The 19,784-nt window shown below is 47.2% G+C and overlaps 2 protein-coding genes across 2 annotated transcripts in view; one reads left to right on the top strand and one right to left on the bottom strand.

The window, feature by feature from the left end:
• The window catches only part of ifc (delta4-sphingolipid-FADS-like protein ifc), a 59,266-nt gene extending 42,738 nt beyond the window's left edge, over nt 1-16,528 (top strand). The window contains exons 2-5 of the mRNA XM_077665505.1: nt 6,152-6,474; nt 8,350-8,557; nt 10,675-10,886; nt 11,717-16,528. Of these exons, the coding sequence (XP_077521631.1) occupies nt 6,152-6,474; nt 8,350-8,557; nt 10,675-10,886; nt 11,717-11,944 (971 nt within the window). The 3' untranslated portion in view covers nt 11,945-16,528. The remainder of the gene's footprint in view (nt 1-6,151; nt 6,475-8,349; nt 8,558-10,674; nt 10,887-11,716) is intronic.
• The window catches only part of LOC144132824 (kanadaptin-like), a 25,846-nt gene continuing 22,580 nt past the window's right edge, over nt 16,519-19,784 (bottom strand). The window contains exons 14-15 of the mRNA XM_077665504.1: nt 17,982-18,051; nt 16,519-16,687 (exon numbers count right to left, since the gene is read on the bottom strand). Of these exons, the coding sequence (XP_077521630.1) occupies nt 16,638-16,687; nt 17,982-18,051 (120 nt within the window). The 3' untranslated portion in view covers nt 16,519-16,637. The remainder of the gene's footprint in view (nt 16,688-17,981; nt 18,052-19,784) is intronic.

Raw genomic sequence — 19,784 nt, 5'->3', positions numbered from 1 at the left:
GTGCACCGTTTACTTCTGTCCACGCCTGTACGTCTCCCGCCGCATGGGCTGCGCTCTTGAATGCGCATGGTCAGAGAGACAAGCTCGCATGCGTTCATTGTTATCCTTCGTCTCACGCGCGGTCGCGCAGTTGTTTAGCGCGACCCTAACGCCGGTTGCAACCGCCGTCTGCTGTGAGCATCGTCTGCTCTGATGTTTCATTCACGCAGGCGGGTACAGGTACCGTGCGGCCGCACGGCTCTTTCGAAGACGTCACCTTCCGCTGTCTGCCTGCCACCTCGTGTTTCGAACCTTTGTTGTTGCATGACTCATTCGAATGACTCACCTGCTGCTGCCGCAGTTGCATGCGGTTGCACAGGATGGCGCCACGCTCGTGTACAAGTTAAAGCTGCCGCGCGAAATTCGCCGCTAGCATGTCGCTTAACCCTGCCTAGCTTTAACGTTACTGGCCGGGAGGCGCGGATTCACACAACGGACTATTGGCCTGGTGTCACGCGACGTCCTACTTCCTCTCTGCGAGGATCGCGCCTGGCCCGTGATGATGGTGGACGCAGCATGGCGAAAGCCGCGCGCATGCTTGGCACATGCCAAGGTGAAGGTCTGAGCAGGTGGAGATAAGGCGCCTTCTTTCTTCGTGCACGGGCCAGGCGCGGAACGCACAGAGCGGAGGTGGGACGTCACGTGACGCTTAGTTCGGGGGCCAATGGTTTGTTGCGAGCCAGCATCGTTCAGTCTATCGCTGATCGAACACGCAAAGCCGGGCGTAATTGAATTGACGCTGCAAAAACGCCCGAGTGGCGTCGTTGCGGTTTGCCTGCACTTGTAGTAATGAATTTTTTCAAGTAAACTGATGTGCAGCCGAGCACCAGGGTGGGGCCCTGTAAGTGGCGGCCACCGCCTCGACACGGTCCACAAGCCATAGCTTCCGGTGGCCATGTCGGTCGACCGCTGCTCCTAGAAAGAGTATGTGGCAGTAAGCTGCCCTCCACTAGTGCACGCTCTTTTACAAAAGGGAGCGCACTAGAGGGCCCACATAGGCGAATTCGTGTTTAGTGTGTACCACATACGCGCTTTGAATGCGAAGGCATTGGTTTTAAATTTTTAATGCTTTTTATTTTTAAATTTACTTTGTTCTCTTCTAATGCTCATTAATTAGCATTCGTAATGCAACGCATGCACTAGAGGTTCACCTTTGTTTGCCAAGAAGCAACGCAGTTTTGTGGCCTATGGGTCGCGTGCTTGTCTTTCAGTCTGAAAGTCCTGGCTTCAATTAGCCGCACCTTCGGAATTAAGAAATCTTTTTTTTATATACCACGATGACGTCACCTGTGATTATTCGCGACCACTGCTGCTGGTCGATGCCGACGCCGGGTTTCGTTGCCGATAAAGCACATAATGTTCTCGCATTAAAAAAAATACTCTGTCGTCTGCGGCAAGCTCCAACAAAGAATGAACTTGTATGCTGCATTGCCTCCATACCGTGGAATGAGGGCAACGTGTTCGTGTGAAATACTTCTCAGGCGTTACGACCGGAATAGAGATAGTCGTGCCTGCGATCGTGTTGTCGCTTCTGTATCCTTCCTTTCTTCAATTCCAAGAATAGCTTATATATACGCTGCTCGCTTTCTAGCCAGTGATAAGGGGTATTGAATTGAAGAGGCTTTGATAGGACGCACCTTTTCCGCGTGGTCTGCAAAGGGCAGGCGTACGTGCTTCGGACCACGCATCAAGAGGAGGAAATTGTGCGATTAATCTGATCACACTTCTCTGAGTGCAGGAACTCTGGAACTGGGGTTGGGGGAGAACTGCCGAGTGGGCAGTGCCCCCTGTCGGTCTCCAACTATTTGCGCTCTGATCAGTGGTCTGACTGACGTGTCAGTTCTAGGATGCTATTAATGTAAAGCAGTGTGGCTGAGTTTAGTTGACTTCATATAGCCAGGGCAGCTCCCTGGCTAGTGGTGAGGGTTGGGGAAGTGGCTGGCGCTTCTCGGGGGTGAGGGCCTTCACTCTCCTGGGTACAGACACACGCCGCCATTTTTGCATCGTGACACTATAGCGGCTTTTCCCCATCAAAGGACCCCCTTCCAGCCAATGGCGTCGGCAGACTCTCATGACCCTACTAGTGTTACAAAGCAGGGAGTGTTAGATGAAAGGGGATAATCCCTTCCCTCTATGGTCCAGGGTAGACCATGTCTCCTTTGTGGCGCTGCGCCCTGCATTGTCACACTAGCAGGGTCATGGCCATTTTCTGGAAGGGGGTCCTTTCGTGGAGAAAAGCGTATTAGACTATAGTACTTCTTACTTAGTAAAACTTTCTTGGTGAGCAAGGGAAAGGTGCAACTGTATGACCGCTCGGTGAACACCTCAACCACGCCACGTGAGTTACAGAAGAAAAAAAGATTAGAATACATGGTTGCGATACACACGTGGGCTATCAGGGTCGTCGCAGTGAAGGGCTCCAGATTAATTCATACTACCAGGGCTTCTTTAACGTGCGCTGACATCGGACAACACACGGGTGCCTTTATGCGCAATTCTCCTCTATGGAAACACGGCCTGCGCGGCTGTGCTGGAACCCGGGAACTCCGGCTGAGTAGCCAAGCGCGCTGAGCACATTGAGATACCGTGACGGAAGCCAGAAGAACGCTGGTGGAGGAGATGGGGGTGGAGGGAGGTTAAACAGGTACGGGATTAAAAATGAAAATTGGTTTTGAAGAAAGGAAACGGCGCAGTAACTGTCTGTGGACACCCGAACCGGGCCGTAAGGGAAGGAAGGAGGGGAGTGAAAGAAAAGTGATGTCGTAGTGGAGGTCTCCGGAATAATTTCGACCACCTAGGGATCTTTAACGTGCACTGACATCGCACAGTACTGGGGCCTCTAGAATGAAAATGAAAATTGGTTGTGAGGAAAGGAAATGGCGCAGTAACTGTCTCACTTATCTCGGTGGGCACCCGAACCGCGCCTTAAGGAAGGGATGAAGGGCGGATTGAAAGAAGAAAGGAAGAAAGACGTGCCGTAGTGAGGGCTGCGGACCTCTAGAATTTCGCCTCCATCGAAGTTCGACCGCCGCGGCCGGGGGTCGAATTTCGATGGAGGCGAAATTCTAGAGGCCCGTGTGCTGTGTGACGTCAGTGCACGTTAAAAGGCCCCCAGGTGGTTTGAAAGACCTCCACTACGGTACCTCTTCTTTTTCTTCTTTACAAGCTATGAATTTTCGCATCGCGTGCGTATGTCTGCTCGGCTGCGTTTGCTTGTCAGGCACGCGTGCACTTATTGCAGCCGGAACGGCATCTAATGCGTGAAGCGGGTTGTGCGACAAATGTGCGCGTGTGCGCGCGTGCGTGCGCTATATGGCTTCTGCTGCAACCAAGCGAGTTCTGGGTGCTTTTCCAGCCATCTGCTCGTGAATTTGAATAAAAAGTTTGTGTTTTTCCCAACTTGCTTAACGCTATAATTACTGATGTTTTGTAGCAGGAGCTGCACTAGGCTACCAGTCGAGCATTTCGCGGTACAGGCGAGACGCCAGTTGTGCGCATGCGCTACCATGGTACATGCGGGAAGCCAGTTGTGCGCATGCGCTGTTACCATGGCAACCGGGGAGGAGGAGTAGGTGCGACGCGCGCTTTGTCGTTTCCCTCCCTCCTTTATCCTTTCCTTTACGGCGTGGTTCGGATGTCCACCAAGATATGTGAGCATGGTACATGCGGGAGGAAAGTTGTGCGCATGCGCCGTTACCATGGCAACCGGGGAGGAGGAGTGGGTGCACCGCGCGCTTCGTCATTTCCCTCCCTCCTTTATCCTTTCCTTTACGGCGCGGTTCGAGTGTCCACTGAGATAGGTGAGATGGTTACTCTGCTTTGCGCGCTCGCGGCCCCATCTGGCATGACGTCACACTGCGCGGCTCGCCGCCGCCGCTTGGTATGACGTCACACCGCGTTTATTTATTTATTCATTCAAATTCATGAGCAGATGGCTGGAAAAGCACCCAGAACTCGCTTGGTTGCAGCAGAAGCCGTACAGCGCACGCACGCGGGCACACGCGCACAGTTGTCGCACAACCCGCTTCACGCATTAGATGCCGTTCCGGCTACAATAAGTGCACACGTGCCTGACAAGCAAACGCAGCCGTGGTAACGGCGCATGCGCACAACTGCTCTCCCGCATATACCATGGTAGTGCATGCGCTCAACTGGCGTCTCGCCTGTACTGCGAAATGCTCGACTGGTAGCCTAGTGTAGCTCCCGCTACAAAAGCGGAGATGTAATCGGCGGCTGTGCCTGGCGGTTGGCTACCCAACAAAGAGAGAATGAGCGTCAGAAGGCGAAGAGAGCAGTGGAGACGCCTGAACAGAGAGAGGAACGCCTTGCCAAATGGAGACGCCAGACTGCCGAGCGTAATAGACGCTGCATAGCCGCCGAGATGGAGCCTATGGAAGGCATCAGTCAACGGGAACCAACCAAAGAGGATGTAAAGGCTCATCATGTGACTGATCACACCATTCGAGTTTCCAAAAGTGCATCTGCGACCTGGACATTTCAAGCGGACATGTCTCTCATTGCTAAACATACAGTGCCAACAACAAGCTCCCGCTACGTATATCCTGGCATAGTGGAGCTAAGCCACTGCCAATTTTTTTTATTACAATCGACGAAACAAGAGCGGAAGGCTTGCATCATATCTGTCAGATGGCCGGCACTAGCGAGACTCTGTTCTCTCCTCGTCCGCTTTCGCGGGCTGTTGAAAGTGGAACAATCAATGCACGGTGGTTTCATAACGAGTTCAGCTTAGCGCTTCCGGAAGGCACCACCTGTGCTAGTGCAGTTGGTGATTCACGCAGGCGGACTGCGTCTCTGCAGCTGCAGACTGGCGTGCAGTAAAAAACAAGCAAAACTTGAATGTAGGTGCACGGAATGATTGACCGGGCCAGATAAAGTACTTGAGGGAGCGGCCCCTGGGAAAATCTCTCATAGCCTGTTCGCTAATAGGCAATCAGTCTAATAAAAAATGCATCGAATAGGAAGCCTGACATGCTGTTATTCTCTGATGCTGGCAAGTAGCATTTGCAGTCCAAAAACCACGACAGAGGTCTCCGTTTGAAAGGGATCGCAATACATATTCGCATGGGGATGAACAGCTGTAATCTTCATTAAAAAGGCTCTGAATAGCCGAGTCAGTGGTCCATAACTTTTGAGGTTGAGCGGGTCTGGGCATGTAACATGTCTTGTTAAAACCACAGGGCACTATGGAAAGTAGAACTGTCATCAGCTAATCAGGAGCCGAGTCGAGATAAAAATAGAAGTGCTTTGTGGCTGGTCAGTCCAATTTCTGAAAAAGAAAAAAAAAATGGAGCCTGCAGTATTTGCTTCAAAGCCATGTAGTGAGCTTGTGGAGCACTGGTGGGAGCCCTAAGTTCTGTAGGAGCAAGGGTGAGATTCAAAAAGTTGGGAGTGCTAGCCATACAAAATGAGCTGCACTGCATAGATCAAAATAAAACCTAGTGAGCTGCATATTTTTGACAAACACTATATATTGCATGCACAGGCCAATAACAATATTGCAAAAAAAAACAATCAAGGCGCTTACCAGTTTCTGCCAATTTTTACATTTAACCACCGTTTTGAAATTCAGCTCCCGACTACCCCACACCAGGCCGTACATTTATTTCTGAAAACTGTTTGCCAGCAAGGTACATTGCAGGGTGGCAAGCAGCAAACATTGTTACACTTTTAGAATTAGAAACAAGTGAAATGCGCAAAATTGTGACATATACAAAATGCATTCTACATATCCTCTTCAGCCTTGTTTTAACTCTGCTTAGAACTGTGGAACAGCAGCAGGTGAGGCATTCCACTGCAGTATACTCTTAGGGAAAGAAGGAGTGGGCGTATGCATTAATATCTGGTTGCGGAGTTTGGAAGTTATAATCATGCCTTGTTCTCAAGTTGTTTGATCCTCATAAAACTAAATGATGTGTTGTGTCAGTATTAATGTTCCTTGTTACTACTAATAAGAAAAAAAGTTTTAGCCTTTTTGTTTCAGCCCACATGATTGTAGAGAGGCAGAGTTGCAGTTGTGTATGACTTCAGAAAGGGTGTATATTGACTCAGCATTGAAATGTATGTTCTTTCTACCCTTTCCCATCCCGTGCAGAGAAATACCCCCAGATCAAGGAGCTGATGGTCACGGACCCATGGTTCAAGTGGCAGATTGTGGGCATGGTCTCATTGCAGCTGTTCATGTTTTGGCTGCTACGTGATGCCTCTTGGTTCACCATAGTCTTTCTGGCCTACTTCTTTGGCGGTGTCATCAACCATGCACTCATGCTGGGCATCCACGAGATCGCGCACAACCATGCCTTCGGGCCCGGCCGGCCGTTGCCCAACCGCCTGTTTGGCATGTTCGCCAACCTGCCCGTGGGAATACCGGCGTCGATATCCTTCCGGAAATACCACTTGGAGCACCACCGGTACCAGGTAAGGGTGGGGAAGGTGGGGAACAGCATAAAGTGAGACCCATTTGTGTTGGCATTAAGTTAAGGCTTTGGAGCTACGTGTGGATGCTTTTGGGGGGTAAACGGTGCTGCTGTTGCAGGTGCTGTCATAGTATGTCACAAGTGAGAACTCCTGCATTTCCCCACTGGCCGGTGAAAAGATTTTCTATATAAGCCTGAGCTACAATGTGAGCCACGGAGTAGGCTAGGTGGTATTAATTAAAATACACCGTCTATGGTAATGTGATCAGGTAGGGTTTAGGAGTGGGTGTTTTTAGGGAGTTTTTCATACTAGGGGTGCTTTTATATGGGGTGTTTTGTGGGTGTCTGGAGGTTTTCTATACAGCAACAGATGTATAAGCGCCCTTTTCCAGGGTAAACGATGTCATTGTATGTCATGACAACAACTCCCTGTTTGGTCTGACAAGCGTACCATTGACATAATCCAAAAATTCTGAAACACGAAAAAAAAACAAGGACACAAAGAAAGGAACTCAAAACAACGGTGTTTGTCTCTGTCGTTTTGTGTTCTTTTTTTCGAGTCCTTGTTATTGTTCAAACTGCAGCCTTTCCGCAATGTGATGAACGAACTCACCCGATAAACTTCTATAGCAGCGTAGTCCTACCAGGAGAGCCCATACAAGCACAACAGGCTTGTTAGCTTGCCATTCACCTACATGTTCTTGCCTTGGAAGCATTATAAGCTAGTAATTGCTGCTTAATAATGTTGCCTTTTTGCTTGCTATGTGGCCTTCCTCAATGTAAAGCATGCACAGCTAACCTCGAAGTGTGCATGCTGAAATAAATTTAACTTCAGACATCTGGGATGAGAAGGTCTTGATGTGCAGGTAAAAAAAAACAGTGCCAAGGAAAAAAAAATTTAAGCAGGTCCTTGCCCCCACTGAAGCCTGCTCATTAGCCCATCTTGTGCAAGATTGTTCATAAGAGTAGGTAAAGGATCAATTTGTCGTTTATTCACACATTTCAGTTCACCCTTTGCCTTCTTTTTCACTGAACCTCAAGTTCCAACTTGCAAAGCAGTTGCGTGTGGTCGCTTAAAGGAAACATTCAGCATCGCCTCATGAGGCACATTTGTTGCATCTATGACATAGTCTGTACGCATTCGCGACCTCATGCCTGCAGCTTATTAAACCTAGCGACATTTGATGTCTGTGACACATAGTCGATGAGCTAATATCTATCTCAATCTGCCTTCGTCCTGCTGGCAGCTTTGCTGATAAATGTGAAGGTTAGGTTGCCAGCAAGGTGTCTTCATGAAGCTCATTTGTGTCTTTCATGATCAAGACGGATGTTATGCCACAGGTTGAATACAAACAAGTTAGTGACTGCCATTTGTTGCGCATATTCAAAGTGCTAAATTGTTAGGTTTATGCACTCCTTGTGACAAAAAACTCAGTGTCAGGTGGGGCCAGGGATGCAATTCTGCATTAATAACACAACACTTGTACTTGAAATGTGAGTAATGATAAAGTGTTGACCAATCAGCCGTTCTTTATTTTTTTATTGTCCTTTACCTTACATCCAGTTTCCATGAATTGTATGTTTCCATGCCACCGTGTCTGTTTTTATTTCTGGCACATTACTACTACAAACAAATATTTATTCTTTTGCCCCCTTTCCCTGTGTGAGGCCAAGCCCAGGGCACTGAAGGGTTAATAAGTGGTGATTGTGTTACTACCCAAAGTCAGTGCTATGGCCCAGACTGACCGCTGTAACTACAATCGACTGATTTCTTTTTCGGATGTGACAATCGGGAAGTAGCCAGTTTCTGCATAAAGAAAAAAAACAAGGAGACAAACCACACGCTATGTTTTCCCTTTTCATGTCACCCATGCAGGGCATAGACACTTTAGATGCAGACCTCCCAACGGAGCTGGAGGCCAAGCTGTTCTGCCACACGGGCACAAAGCTTCTGTGGGTGATCCTGCAGCCCCTCTTCTATGCGCTCAGGCCTGTGCTCGTCTTTCCCAAGCCAGTCACTGGTCTTGAGGTGCTCAACTTGGTCGTCCAGCTTACCTTCGACTGGCTTGTCTACCAGTACTGCGGTACGTGTGAGCACCTTGTGTGGTACTTCTGAATGCCCCTGTGGGCGGTGTGTAGGCTGTTTTAGAATTGCTGGCTCTAAAAATTGTTTACTGCACTCTGGCGTTGTACTAATTTGAAATTGTGATTGGATGGGATCGAAATGCTTTACAAAAAAAAAAAATTAAAAGCTGAGAACTGGTTCTTTTTATAGTCTCGGAAGAATAGCTTCGGAAGAATAGTGGCCATAGGTTCTTGTAGCATATGAGGGTAACTTGAAACTGGTTATTCATGGTATCTTGATTAATTCTGAAACCATACTACAGTAATCATGTATTTGTTCTCCTCTTAAGTCTTTCAGAATGTCTGTTGAACTTTGCAGCACTTGGCCTCATATTATTAAGCAAATGTTATGAGAACTACAAATATCTTACCCCCTTTTACCCTTGTTTTTTTCTCATTAATCATTTAACTACACATGTAGCCTTTTATCTACTTTGCAGAAACAGAATATTTCATAAAAATCTTTTTACATTGACACAGAGTGTATTTGTCATTTAATTAGCGCTGACCACAAGCGACCTAGTACCAACAGCATGTGACCTCAGAACTGGGTAGTAGTGGAGCCAAGCATAGGCACTTTTAAGTTGATGCGTGGACATTCCTCGTTAGAGACACTCTCTTCAGTTTACTGTGGGAAGCACTAGGTCTTGTATCTTATCTTTTTGTCATGTGTGACAGTTAAGTCATCATCTTGCTGGTTGCTGCCATGTTGCATATTGGCTTATGGGGATCATGTGCTCAAGCAGTGTGCCCAAGGACAGATCATTTCATGCATGAATTTTTTCCCAATGGCCATTAAGGAGCGAATTGTGTACTGTACCTCTTTAGTTCTAAGTCTGCTAATTTGTGTTTTTCCTGAATTGGTAACGCGTCCCCGACTTTCCAAAGGGGAACGCTATTGCGTGCAGGTTCGAAGGAAACAACAAAGAGAACAGACAAAACAAAACGAAGCTGTATTTATAATTTAAAGGAAAAGAGCCGATATGAAACCAAAGCAAGAAAAACACACACGCAACACGTCTACAACACTACAGATTAAAGAAAAGAGTTCACCAAGTACTGAGCGTCCCAGGTGAAGCGGGGATGCCTTGCAGACAGGGCAGATGCGGGTGGTTGTAATGCGATGTGTCGCTGGCATTGTGTCAAAGGAAGTGGCGGAAGGGAGCCAGGTGGTAGTAAGAGCAGAGAGGAACACAGGAAGACGCCGGTGGATTCCCGTCAGCAGCCCCAGAAACTTGGCAGCAGCAGGAAAACAAGCGTATCCAGGTCCCGTCGACGGCGTCACGAAACGCCGGAGGCTTAAAGCAGGCTATTCAAGAGTGCCTTTCGACAGCACGGACCCTCAGTCCATCGGCTGCCACCTCCACACTTGCAAAAAACGCAGGAGGCTTGCGTCGGTGATCAAAGAGAGGTCACGGCAGCACGGACCTGACGTCCAACAGCTGCTACCTCCACGCTTGAATGGGACGCAGGGGCTTGCGTCTGTGATCCTAGGGAGGTCCCCGGCAGCACGAACCCAACGTCTGACGGCTGCCACCTCCACGCTTGAATGACCCGATCTCCGCTGCTCTGTCTTCCTTTACACCTCGGTTTTCTGACACGTCAGCTCTCCGCTCCTCGTGCTTGCCGCGCTCTTCGTCGCCGCTGCCTCGCACAGACCATTCGCACGCGCACATGTGCAACGCTGTGCTGGCACGCGCAGCGCTCCACTGTCTGATGCACCACTGTGGACGCACCGCGTTCGAAAATCCCCCGACGATTGCATGTGCACATCACAGTATTACAGCCCTTTGCCTCATGCTGTAATGCCTGTAAGCACTGTGGGATGACCTCACTTAATGCAAATAAATATGTGTTATTACCTTGGCAGCAGTGATTTGTGATGTATCGATTGAACCTTGAACTTGCAATATTGTTCACAAGGGTGGAAAGTTGGGCGAGTCATTAACAATAATCCATGATATGTAGCGCTAACAGAATGCTTGTGTTGTATACCTCTTTTTTTTTGTCCTTCATCCTGTTCGCGCTACATATCATGGATCATTGCAATATTGCACGTGCCTTCTCGCTTGTGCAGGAGAAAAGGTGATGTTCTACATGATTGGTGGCTCCCTCCTGGCCATGGGCCTCCATCCGGTGGCGGGCCACTTTGTCTCCGAGCACTACATGTTCAAGAAGGGCTTTGAGACGTACTCCTACTATGGCTGCCTCAACTGGCTCACTTTCAACGTGGGCTACCACATGGAGCACCACGACTTCCCCGGAGTGCCGGGCTCCAAGTTGCCCCTGGTGAGTGATGAAGGGAAGATGCTCTGAAGCCCTTCAACCTTTGAGGACCTCTGAGGATTTCCATAGTTTCTTCTCGAAACATTCTCTTTTGTACATTGCCCAGTCGTGGAAATTTTGTTGACCATATTGCTGTAAACAGGCCTTTTGATGTGGGCTTGTAATCACCCCTTCCACTAGTCTTTCAAAAAGTCTCCATTGTGCCTTAGGCTCTTCTGTATGTGGACTGCGTACTATTTCGGAGTGAAATAGCAAGTGAAATCATTGGTTACGCTAAGAACACAGCAACCAGATCTAATGCGTTGATCCAGTGACAACAGGTGATTTGGACTGGGACCAAACTATTGCTTTATGCTGACTCAGCTCGCCATTTTATTGCACACAACCTTGGTTGGCTGTTACTACCAGCATTACTTTAGTGATATACAGGTCCCTGCAGTATGAAAGGGAACAGGGTTTGAGCATTCTGTTAACGATTACTCCATAGTTATGTGTGAAAAGCATAGTTTTTCCTCTTTTCTAACTAGTCTTCCTCTTGGTTTATAGTATCCAAAAATCATTTTCAATTGTACCAGAGAACGAATCGAAAAATTTGTCTTTTTGTGCAAACTGTTAGTTCCCTTTCATATCAGAGAGACCTGTACCAAGTGAACTTGGTAGTGGTTTGATGCCTGCACACCTTATTGTTGGTATCAGTCACAACTGTGTAGTGCTAATGTAGTGCTTACAATGCACAGCATTTGTACTAATTGCTGCGAAACGGGAACCTTTGCAGGGCTGAAAGTTGCTGTGACATTTTGTTCAGATTCTGCCACTTTCGCTCCTCTCGGCAGGTCAAGAAGATTGCCGGTGAGTTCTATGACGACCTGCCCCAGCACAACTCGTGGGTCAAGGTTCTCTATGACTTCATCATGGATCCGGACATTGGGCCGTACGCCCGCATCAAGCGAAAGGGTGCGGCCATGCCAGTTCTGGACGGATCCGGAGACGTCATCAAGCCCATCTCGGATGTCACGTTTGCCGACATGAATGGCTCTAACGGAGTGAAAAAGGGAGATTGAGGTTTACGTAGGAGTAGGAGGGGAGGGATGGGTCCTAACGAAGCGCGGTCGCTGACCTTGGCATGAAGGGGTATTGACATCTCGTTGGGCGGGGATTGTGGGTTTAATATTTGTGACAAAAGAAGAAGAAATTGAGAGGAGTTTGGGAAAGGGGGGGGGGGGGGGGTTGCTGAGAGTGATGCATGTAAGAATAAAGGGCTGACATTGCACCAGGAAAGGATTGGCTTTGCGGAGAAGGTAGTGTTTTTCAACGCGTGAAGGTCTGTGATGGCCAGGTATGCATCACCATCTGGATAAGATTAGAGGCAAGATAGTCCAGTAGGATTTAGTAATAAAAAAAAAAGAAGTTGTCATTCAATGCAGGTTATTGTGCTTGAGAAGCCTTTAACGTGAAGTTGTGGACAATCGAGCGTTGGGGGTTTTTTGCGGTATGTTTTAGTGACAGCGGAGCAGTACGAACGCTTTGTGGTGATGCGAGTTTGTTGAGAGAGAGCAGCTGAGAATGTGTGCCGCAAGTGCCCATGGACGAGTGATGTCTTCTGGAACAAGGATCCCTGCAATGGTGTGAAGAAGCCCGTGACCAGGTGGTGCATTGCAGAGGGCATTATTAGACGTGTGTTACGAAGACTGCTTTGTGCGACTGACTTGCACCACCTAGCCTTGTGGCTGTGAATTGTGATTGTTGGCCTGTGACAATGTCAAGCCTGTGACGGTCGAAGTGTAGGGAATGGGCATCTTACGGCAATGGAAGTTCGGAACGGTATGTGGGTCCACTTCAAGCCCTTGTGGACAACGAGTGACGGACAAACGGAAGCAGGGTTTGTGTGGACCGAAAAAATGGTTCGGTGTCTTGCCAGCCACTGAGCTGTGCATGGTGTGTATGTCTTTCATAAGGTATGGTGTAGATCTTGTAGTTGCGGTTAGAAGTCTTTTGAAGTGGTGAGAAGTTCTCAATGCTGTGCTCATATTGGGCATTTTGTGAGGCTGGGTTGCCTGCCAGGCTTTTTAAGCCTGCATGACTGCGCATGTCAGTATCTCGGCTACTTGCATGGCTTGGTCTGCATGCAAGTCTGACTCTCAAAGCTCGCAGAAACTTGCTTTTATTTAAAAGCCTTTCAGGCTAGATTTTATCCTATAACAGGTCTTCTTTGAATGGGTGCAGGAGTAGCAAGAATAACTATTGTTTTAAGCACAGCTGGTTTGGCAACCCTGGGTCATGTCGTTAACTCTTGCTGTCTTTCAAGTCGCAGTTAACGCCTCTTTTCCTTCCCTTTTCTTCACTGCTGTATTTAAAGGCAGAGCTACTTTGTCAGTTCTTTCCTTGTGTTTGTGCATTCAGCCTGTTGATGTGAAACTCGTGTCAGTTCTGGCGAAGGATCGATGCTGGTTCTCAATTCCTGCCTCTATTTATAACATGTCATGCTTCATCCCTACTTAACCAGTTTTAATGTGCATAGCTGCCTTTTCTGCTACTGCGGTGCGAATGCTATTGTCGAGTGATCTTAGCTAGTTGCGTTCCTTTTGTTGTATTAAGGGCATAATTCAAAATGTGCCTTGCCTGGCACTCAGTGCGAGTCTTTTTCCCACTGCACATGAATTGCATAGCTGGATGTGGTAAGGTTTATACCTGTGTTGTTTAACATGTAACTTAAATTTGTTGCTTCTCGCTAATGAACATAGGGCACAGTGATGTACTCTGTGGAAGTATGCTGCCCACAGCTTGCACGCAGATGTTCGGCACTTTTTCCTTTGCTTTCCGTATGTTACATGATTTGGTCCCAGTGCTACTGGTGTACAGTTTTACCCATTTTAACAAGTCTTGTGCGCAGTTGCTGGAAAGCATGCACATATCAAGCGCACAGTGGTATCGTCTTTCGAAAGTAGCCTGCTTGTAAGGCCAGCGCGCTGGAGTTGCACAGAGTAGGCCGGCAGTGTCCTTGGCAAGAAACACTAGATTTCATGGATCACTCATGTTGAGCTCAGGCCTCACTTATTCACGTCTACCGGGTAGGATTTTGGTAGAAGCCTTGAGTTTCTTTGTTCTTTTTCTAGGATTATATTGTTTTTAGGTAACACACGTTGGACTCTTCAAGTATTCTAGTGGAAGGAAGTGCAAGTGGTTGCACTTGGAAGTGAATCCAAAGCTAAGCTGCTAATTGTTCTCTGAGGACATTCTGGAATAAGAGAAAATAAATTGAAGTCACTAATATGGGATAAAAAGTGATGAGCAATACTCCAATACGCTCAGCAGCAAAGACGAGACTTACTTGCGTTCTTTGCTACGTTATAACTGCATTGCTACCTTTAAGGTGTTAGCGGTGCCATTTCTACCTTCATAATACTTGACACCATGCATCCTGCATTATACTATATGTCTCACCGGAAAGTGCACCATAATGTGGCACTTCAATTCTCAATCCTTTTGTGCACTGGACCAGTGGTTGGGGGCTCTGCTACCGAGCCAGAGGACCTGGGTCCAATCCCAGCCATGGCGGCTGGATCTCGATGAAGGCAAAACGCAAGAGACGCCCATGTGCTGCGTGATGTCAGTGCACTGTAAAGGGCCCCTGGTGGTATAAAATAATGCAAAGCCCTCTATCTAGCGTTCCTCATAGCCCATGTGGTGCTTCGGGACATTAAACCCCACAATTTTACAATCCTTGCCATTTCTGCTGCAGGGAACTTTTGGAACCCGCTGCGGTGGCTCAGTGGTTAGAGCGCTCGGCTATTGATCCGGAGTTCCCAGGTTCGAACCCGACCGCGGCTGCTGCGTTTTTATGGAGGCAAAATGCTAAGCCGCCCGTGTTCTGTGACTGCACCTCTTTCTTCCGTTCTTCTTTCACTCCCTCCTTTATCCCTTCCCTTAGGGGGCAGTTCAGGTGTCCAATGATATATAAGACAGATACTGCGCCATTTCCTTTGCCCAAAAACCAATTGATAATAATAAAAAAAACTTCGGCTTGCAGATCAGGAGGCTTGAGTGGCATCATTAGATTTTGAGTATAGTAGAGTGCGAAGCGATTTTGAGGACTATGGCTGGACTGCTCAGTGGTCTTCTTGTTTTAAGAGGAGCAAAGTTGTTAGCACTGTATTGTATAGGCAGTTTATTAGCACAGGAATACCATGCTGCTAAACAGGCCTACAACTGCTGAGTGGAAGCTGGAAGTACTAGAGTTTTGCTGGAAACACTGTGGTGAAGTTACCCTGTAGTGGGATTGCATTGCTGTGAAAATGGAGAAAGGGGCAGGTGAACCCACAGTCCAAAGTTTAGGGAAAGTAATGTTAATAATACTAATAAAAATTGACATCTTTCAATGTAGCCGAATTCTGAGTCCATGAATTGCATAATGCACCATTAATTCTCAAGTGAGGCACTTTGACTGCAAAGAAATTACATTTCTGTTTCATAAACTTATAACAATGGCTGTATGTTGCCTCGTTTCAACTGTGAATGGCATTATCTTCTCAAATTTCTGTTGCTGACCATGGAATAATGTGAATTCTTCAATTTTCAGGAACAGGCTGCAAAACGTCAATACTGTGACCAAAGCATGCCATCACACTGGAGAAATTTAGAAAAACATGCTGCCCCACTTTCTTTGACATTGAAAAACGACGAATTTAATAGCTTTATTGAAAAGCTCAAATGTTTCCATGGCTTTCAGCCACTCTTGTTCTGACATGCTTGCAAAATGTAGTGCCTCAAAGTTGCCCAGAAATTTGTGCATGAGATGGAACTGCAAATTAAGCTGGAAAAGAACTCAGTCACTTGCTGTGTCGGTCCATTCATTGTCCAGCACAGTATTCAACTTCTTGTAATGTTTCTGGTGAGCTGTGCCTCTCTAATCTTTGACTGGATGTTTCCTTAAGCATTTCATCAAGGCATATCCTTAACTTTGACCTCTTTAAATCTAAGTATTCTAGATCCTGCCCACTGTGTACGTGCAATCAGCGGGTATTTTAGAACTTCCCACATGCACGTGCAGAAGCCAAAGCGCACAACTGTATGCTTGCGGCTGTCCTCAAATACATTGAAACCTTGCTTTATCTTGTGCTCTATGTGCAGGATTCCATTCTGTCAGTAACACAGAACCACAATTTTTGGTAAAGCAGCACCACCCGGTGACAAACAGGACTAATTTCATGAGCACGGATGGCGGTATTACGGTTCTGCAGTGCTGAGAGAACGGAATTGCATGCTGTGTGCATTGTAAAGGTACTAATGTGATTAGTATGGCCTACAACGCACTGGTGGCAACTCTAATGTGGTTTGGACTTGTTGGCATACAAATATCTGGGCATGGAACAAGCGGAGACTTTCTCTAGATTCGCAGCCGATTTTAAAACTTGTCAACACCACTGTGGTTGCATTGCTTCATGAAGTAAATGCCAACCATACATTTTGTGTGTTGTAATCCATACTGAGCACAATGCATGCCTGTAACATGCCTTGTAGTTTTACCTGCTGGTTCTGACCTTGTAAATAACACCTGTACAGCCGTGCTTGATGCAATCACTCGTCTTCCCACTGCTGTTACGTGGGGCATTTAATAACACTTGAAAATAAAAGGAAATTTCAGTCAACGCGCCTTTATTGTTTTCTGCATGATACTTCTGTCGCTATTTACACTGGTGTTGTCAGGATGGGTGATGCAAAGGCGAGACGTTGGCCACACCTCGTTCTTTGGGCTCTTCAGTAGCCGTACTTCGCGTTGAGGTGTGTCTTGCCGTCTCCAGATTGCCCTGCACAAGAAGGGAGCCTGGTGAGGTGCACCGCTGTCAACAGCCACAATTCTCTGCTGAGGAATGCTCAAAGTGAGAAGAGTTAACCAAATCAAGAACGAATAGTTCTTGCAACAAAAGACATGCGGAGCAGCGAGGAACGAACTCTCTGCTTCCTCCCAAAATGCTAACGAAAACAAAGATGTCTGGCGCACGTGTGAGGAGGGTTCCCTCCAAGCGGTTCCGTCATGAAAGGGCTCATCCACCTCGTGCATGAAATAGTACTACGGGCAGCAGGGCACGCATTTCCTGTCTTCAACTCCCATGTGTGGAATTTCTGTCACCGTCCCGGTAGTCCTTTCAGGGCTGACGGGTCCTGCCGACATCACACTCCTTTGCATCGTGAAAACAAGGGATCATGATCCCCATGCAGTTCTGGACATACGAGTAAAGAACGAAAAACAGTCTCTATATCGTGCCTATTGCAAGAACACCTGTTACAATGACAGCTACAGACCTCCTTCATGCCCCAACACCGCTAAGATGTGAAGATGCCAGGACATGCTCACATTCAGCCTTCCACAGTAAAATTGGAACAACGTTCCAATGACTCTACAGTCTGATACAACTCAAGAACAAAGCAGCAAACGCCCCTTGAAGGAGGCCCTCTAGCCAATGGCATCAACTGATTTTCATGACATTGTGGTTAATCCGCCAGCATGACATCGCAGATGGCCAGCAGTTGCCTCCGTAGAACAGGATTAATCACGAGAGCATGACAATCGGTCGATGCCACTGGCTGGAAGGCCGCCTCTGAGGGGTGTTTGTGTCAGTTAGTTCTTGAGTTGTATCTGAGTACAGTGCTGTGCTGCTTAGAATTAAGAGATGATGGGAACAAGTCAATGAAGAGAGGCAGGTATGGTTAAGCACGCTTTTGCATGTAGTACTAGGTACAAAACGAGAGACCAAAACGTGGATGTGCGCGATGTGAACTGGCCAAATGTGGCCACCCGATTTTTCCCCACTATGAAGTCGCACACTTCTGTTTGCAAGTGGGAAGTCTACAGATCACAAGACTACAGGCAGCTCACACTTGTAGCCCACTGTTCTGGACCACAAGGCCTTATTGTGCTGGTCTACATGGACAATGTTCATGAATAGCGCACGCAAACAGTTCAGAACAGAAGGAAGAGGTGAGGTCCCCTCTGATGATCTAGTTTGATCAGTGCTCACACAACTGTCCTCTTCTATTCGGAAATCTTATTGCCCTTAACAGCTGCGAGAGCCCAGTACAGGCAATTGCGGGCAAGCTCACCTTCAGGGGGCAGCCAGCCAACGTAGTCATCCGAGCTTTCAAAGGAACTCTTCTTTCGGGCTTCTTTCTTCTGAAAAGACGAAAAAAGAGTGTTTTATTTCCAAATAAATATCAAATGAAGCCAAACATGTAACTCCTGTGATTTCTGCTGCAGCCGCCAGACCAACATTGTTTTTTTTTTTTTTCAGTAGACACTAGATTTGTTTAAATGAAAAACAGCTTTGGCTTTATACAAAACTCCCATCTGCAGCCGTACTGGCTGAGCAGGCAAATTCTATGTGCTAGGGGCAACTGTAGTCTAACGTTTAACAGATCTTGTTTGATTGTTTGCTGCAAACAAATCCCTTGTGTATGGGAGCGAAAGCAGGGCTTTTTTTCATAATGTTGTGGTCGGCATCTTAAGAAGTGCTTGGCAAGTGATCTCAATGACAGCACTAATTTCTGAAATATACCTACCTATCTGTGTTCTAATTTTGTATAAATAGCTACACTGAAAGCTAAGAGCTAATGCTATCCCATCTTAGACACACCTTGTAAGCTTTCAAAAACAACTTCCCACACACATGGTGCAGCTTATGACGTCTCCCTCACTGAAACATGTGGCTGCAAACAAATTCGTGCAAGGCAAGCTAGAGACCAAAGGTATTAACCCTTTCCCTCCAGATGACGAGTATACACGTCATGAAATTTTGTACCAGTGTACCGTTGACGACTATAGTCGTCATGCACAAAATTTGCTCGCACAGTGAACCAATGACGACTATACTCGTCCTATTGCATCTAGTTGTGATTTCTGACACTAGATGGCCACACTTGTCCACGTTTTTCCATTTGTGTGTTGTCTGTCGTCATATTCCCCCCGCCTTCAACGGCAGCGCGCAAAACATGGCTGCCCATGTGCCGCACGTGAATGAAATCTCGCACAAAAGAAAGTATTTTGATGACTCCTCATCAGGCGAGAGAGTTCAGAAGAGTTGTGCTTGGAAACAAAAAGTGACGTGTTGTCATCTGAGGACTCTGACGACGACGGTTCTGTGGATGGACCGGAGGACCTTGTGGCTGCCCATGAGTGGTGCCCCACAGATTTGTCAAAACCACCTGCTGCACCGCTGCGCTTCCTGTTCTCTCAAACGTCTGGGATAACTGAAGATATAGTGGCATGGTTCGAACTTTTTTTGATGAGGAAATTTTCGGCATAATTGTGACTGAAACAAAGCGGCATGCCAGAAAGTTATTCCGGTCCAACTCAAATTCACCATGGAGGGAGGTCGATAAGAAAGAGATGAAAGTGTTTCTGGCTCTTGTAATTTTGCAAGGGATCATTGTAAAACCACAGATTCATCTGTACTGGTCGAAGAAGGAAATTCTGAGGAGGCCAAAGCAAGAAAAATGCTCAAGAAGCAACTTGCTGAGGTTGCAAGGAAGACATTTCCCCGCAAGAATCTCCCCCACAGAAAAGAAAGCAACACCAATGAGGAGATGTGTAGTGTGCTACCAGTCGGGCGGCAAAGGTGCTTCAGAGAAGAAAAAAAAAAACCGCAATACTGGTGGAAACAGTGTGGAGTTGGCCTATGTGCCGCGCCTTGCTTTGAAAAGTACCACACCAAAGTGTCCTTCTAACTGTGCTTTAGGAGCTGCGGAAAAGTAGCCGCTATTCATGTGCATGTTTTTCGTGCGTTCACAAACTGTTTTCTTCATATTCATTTTTGATGCTGTGTCGAACGCTGCAAGACGTTTTTTCGCAATGCACTGCGGCCATGCAGTGAAGCCTTCTTTAAACAATTTTTTTTAAGCAGTTTGTGT

The sequence above is a fragment of the Amblyomma americanum genome, chromosome 5, assembly GCF_052857255.1.
Source record: "Amblyomma americanum isolate KBUSLIRL-KWMA chromosome 5, ASM5285725v1, whole genome shotgun sequence".
NCBI classification, from domain to species: Eukaryota; Metazoa; Arthropoda; class Arachnida; order Ixodida; family Ixodidae; genus Amblyomma; species Amblyomma americanum.
This window is presented reverse-complemented; position numbering and strand designations above follow the sequence as displayed.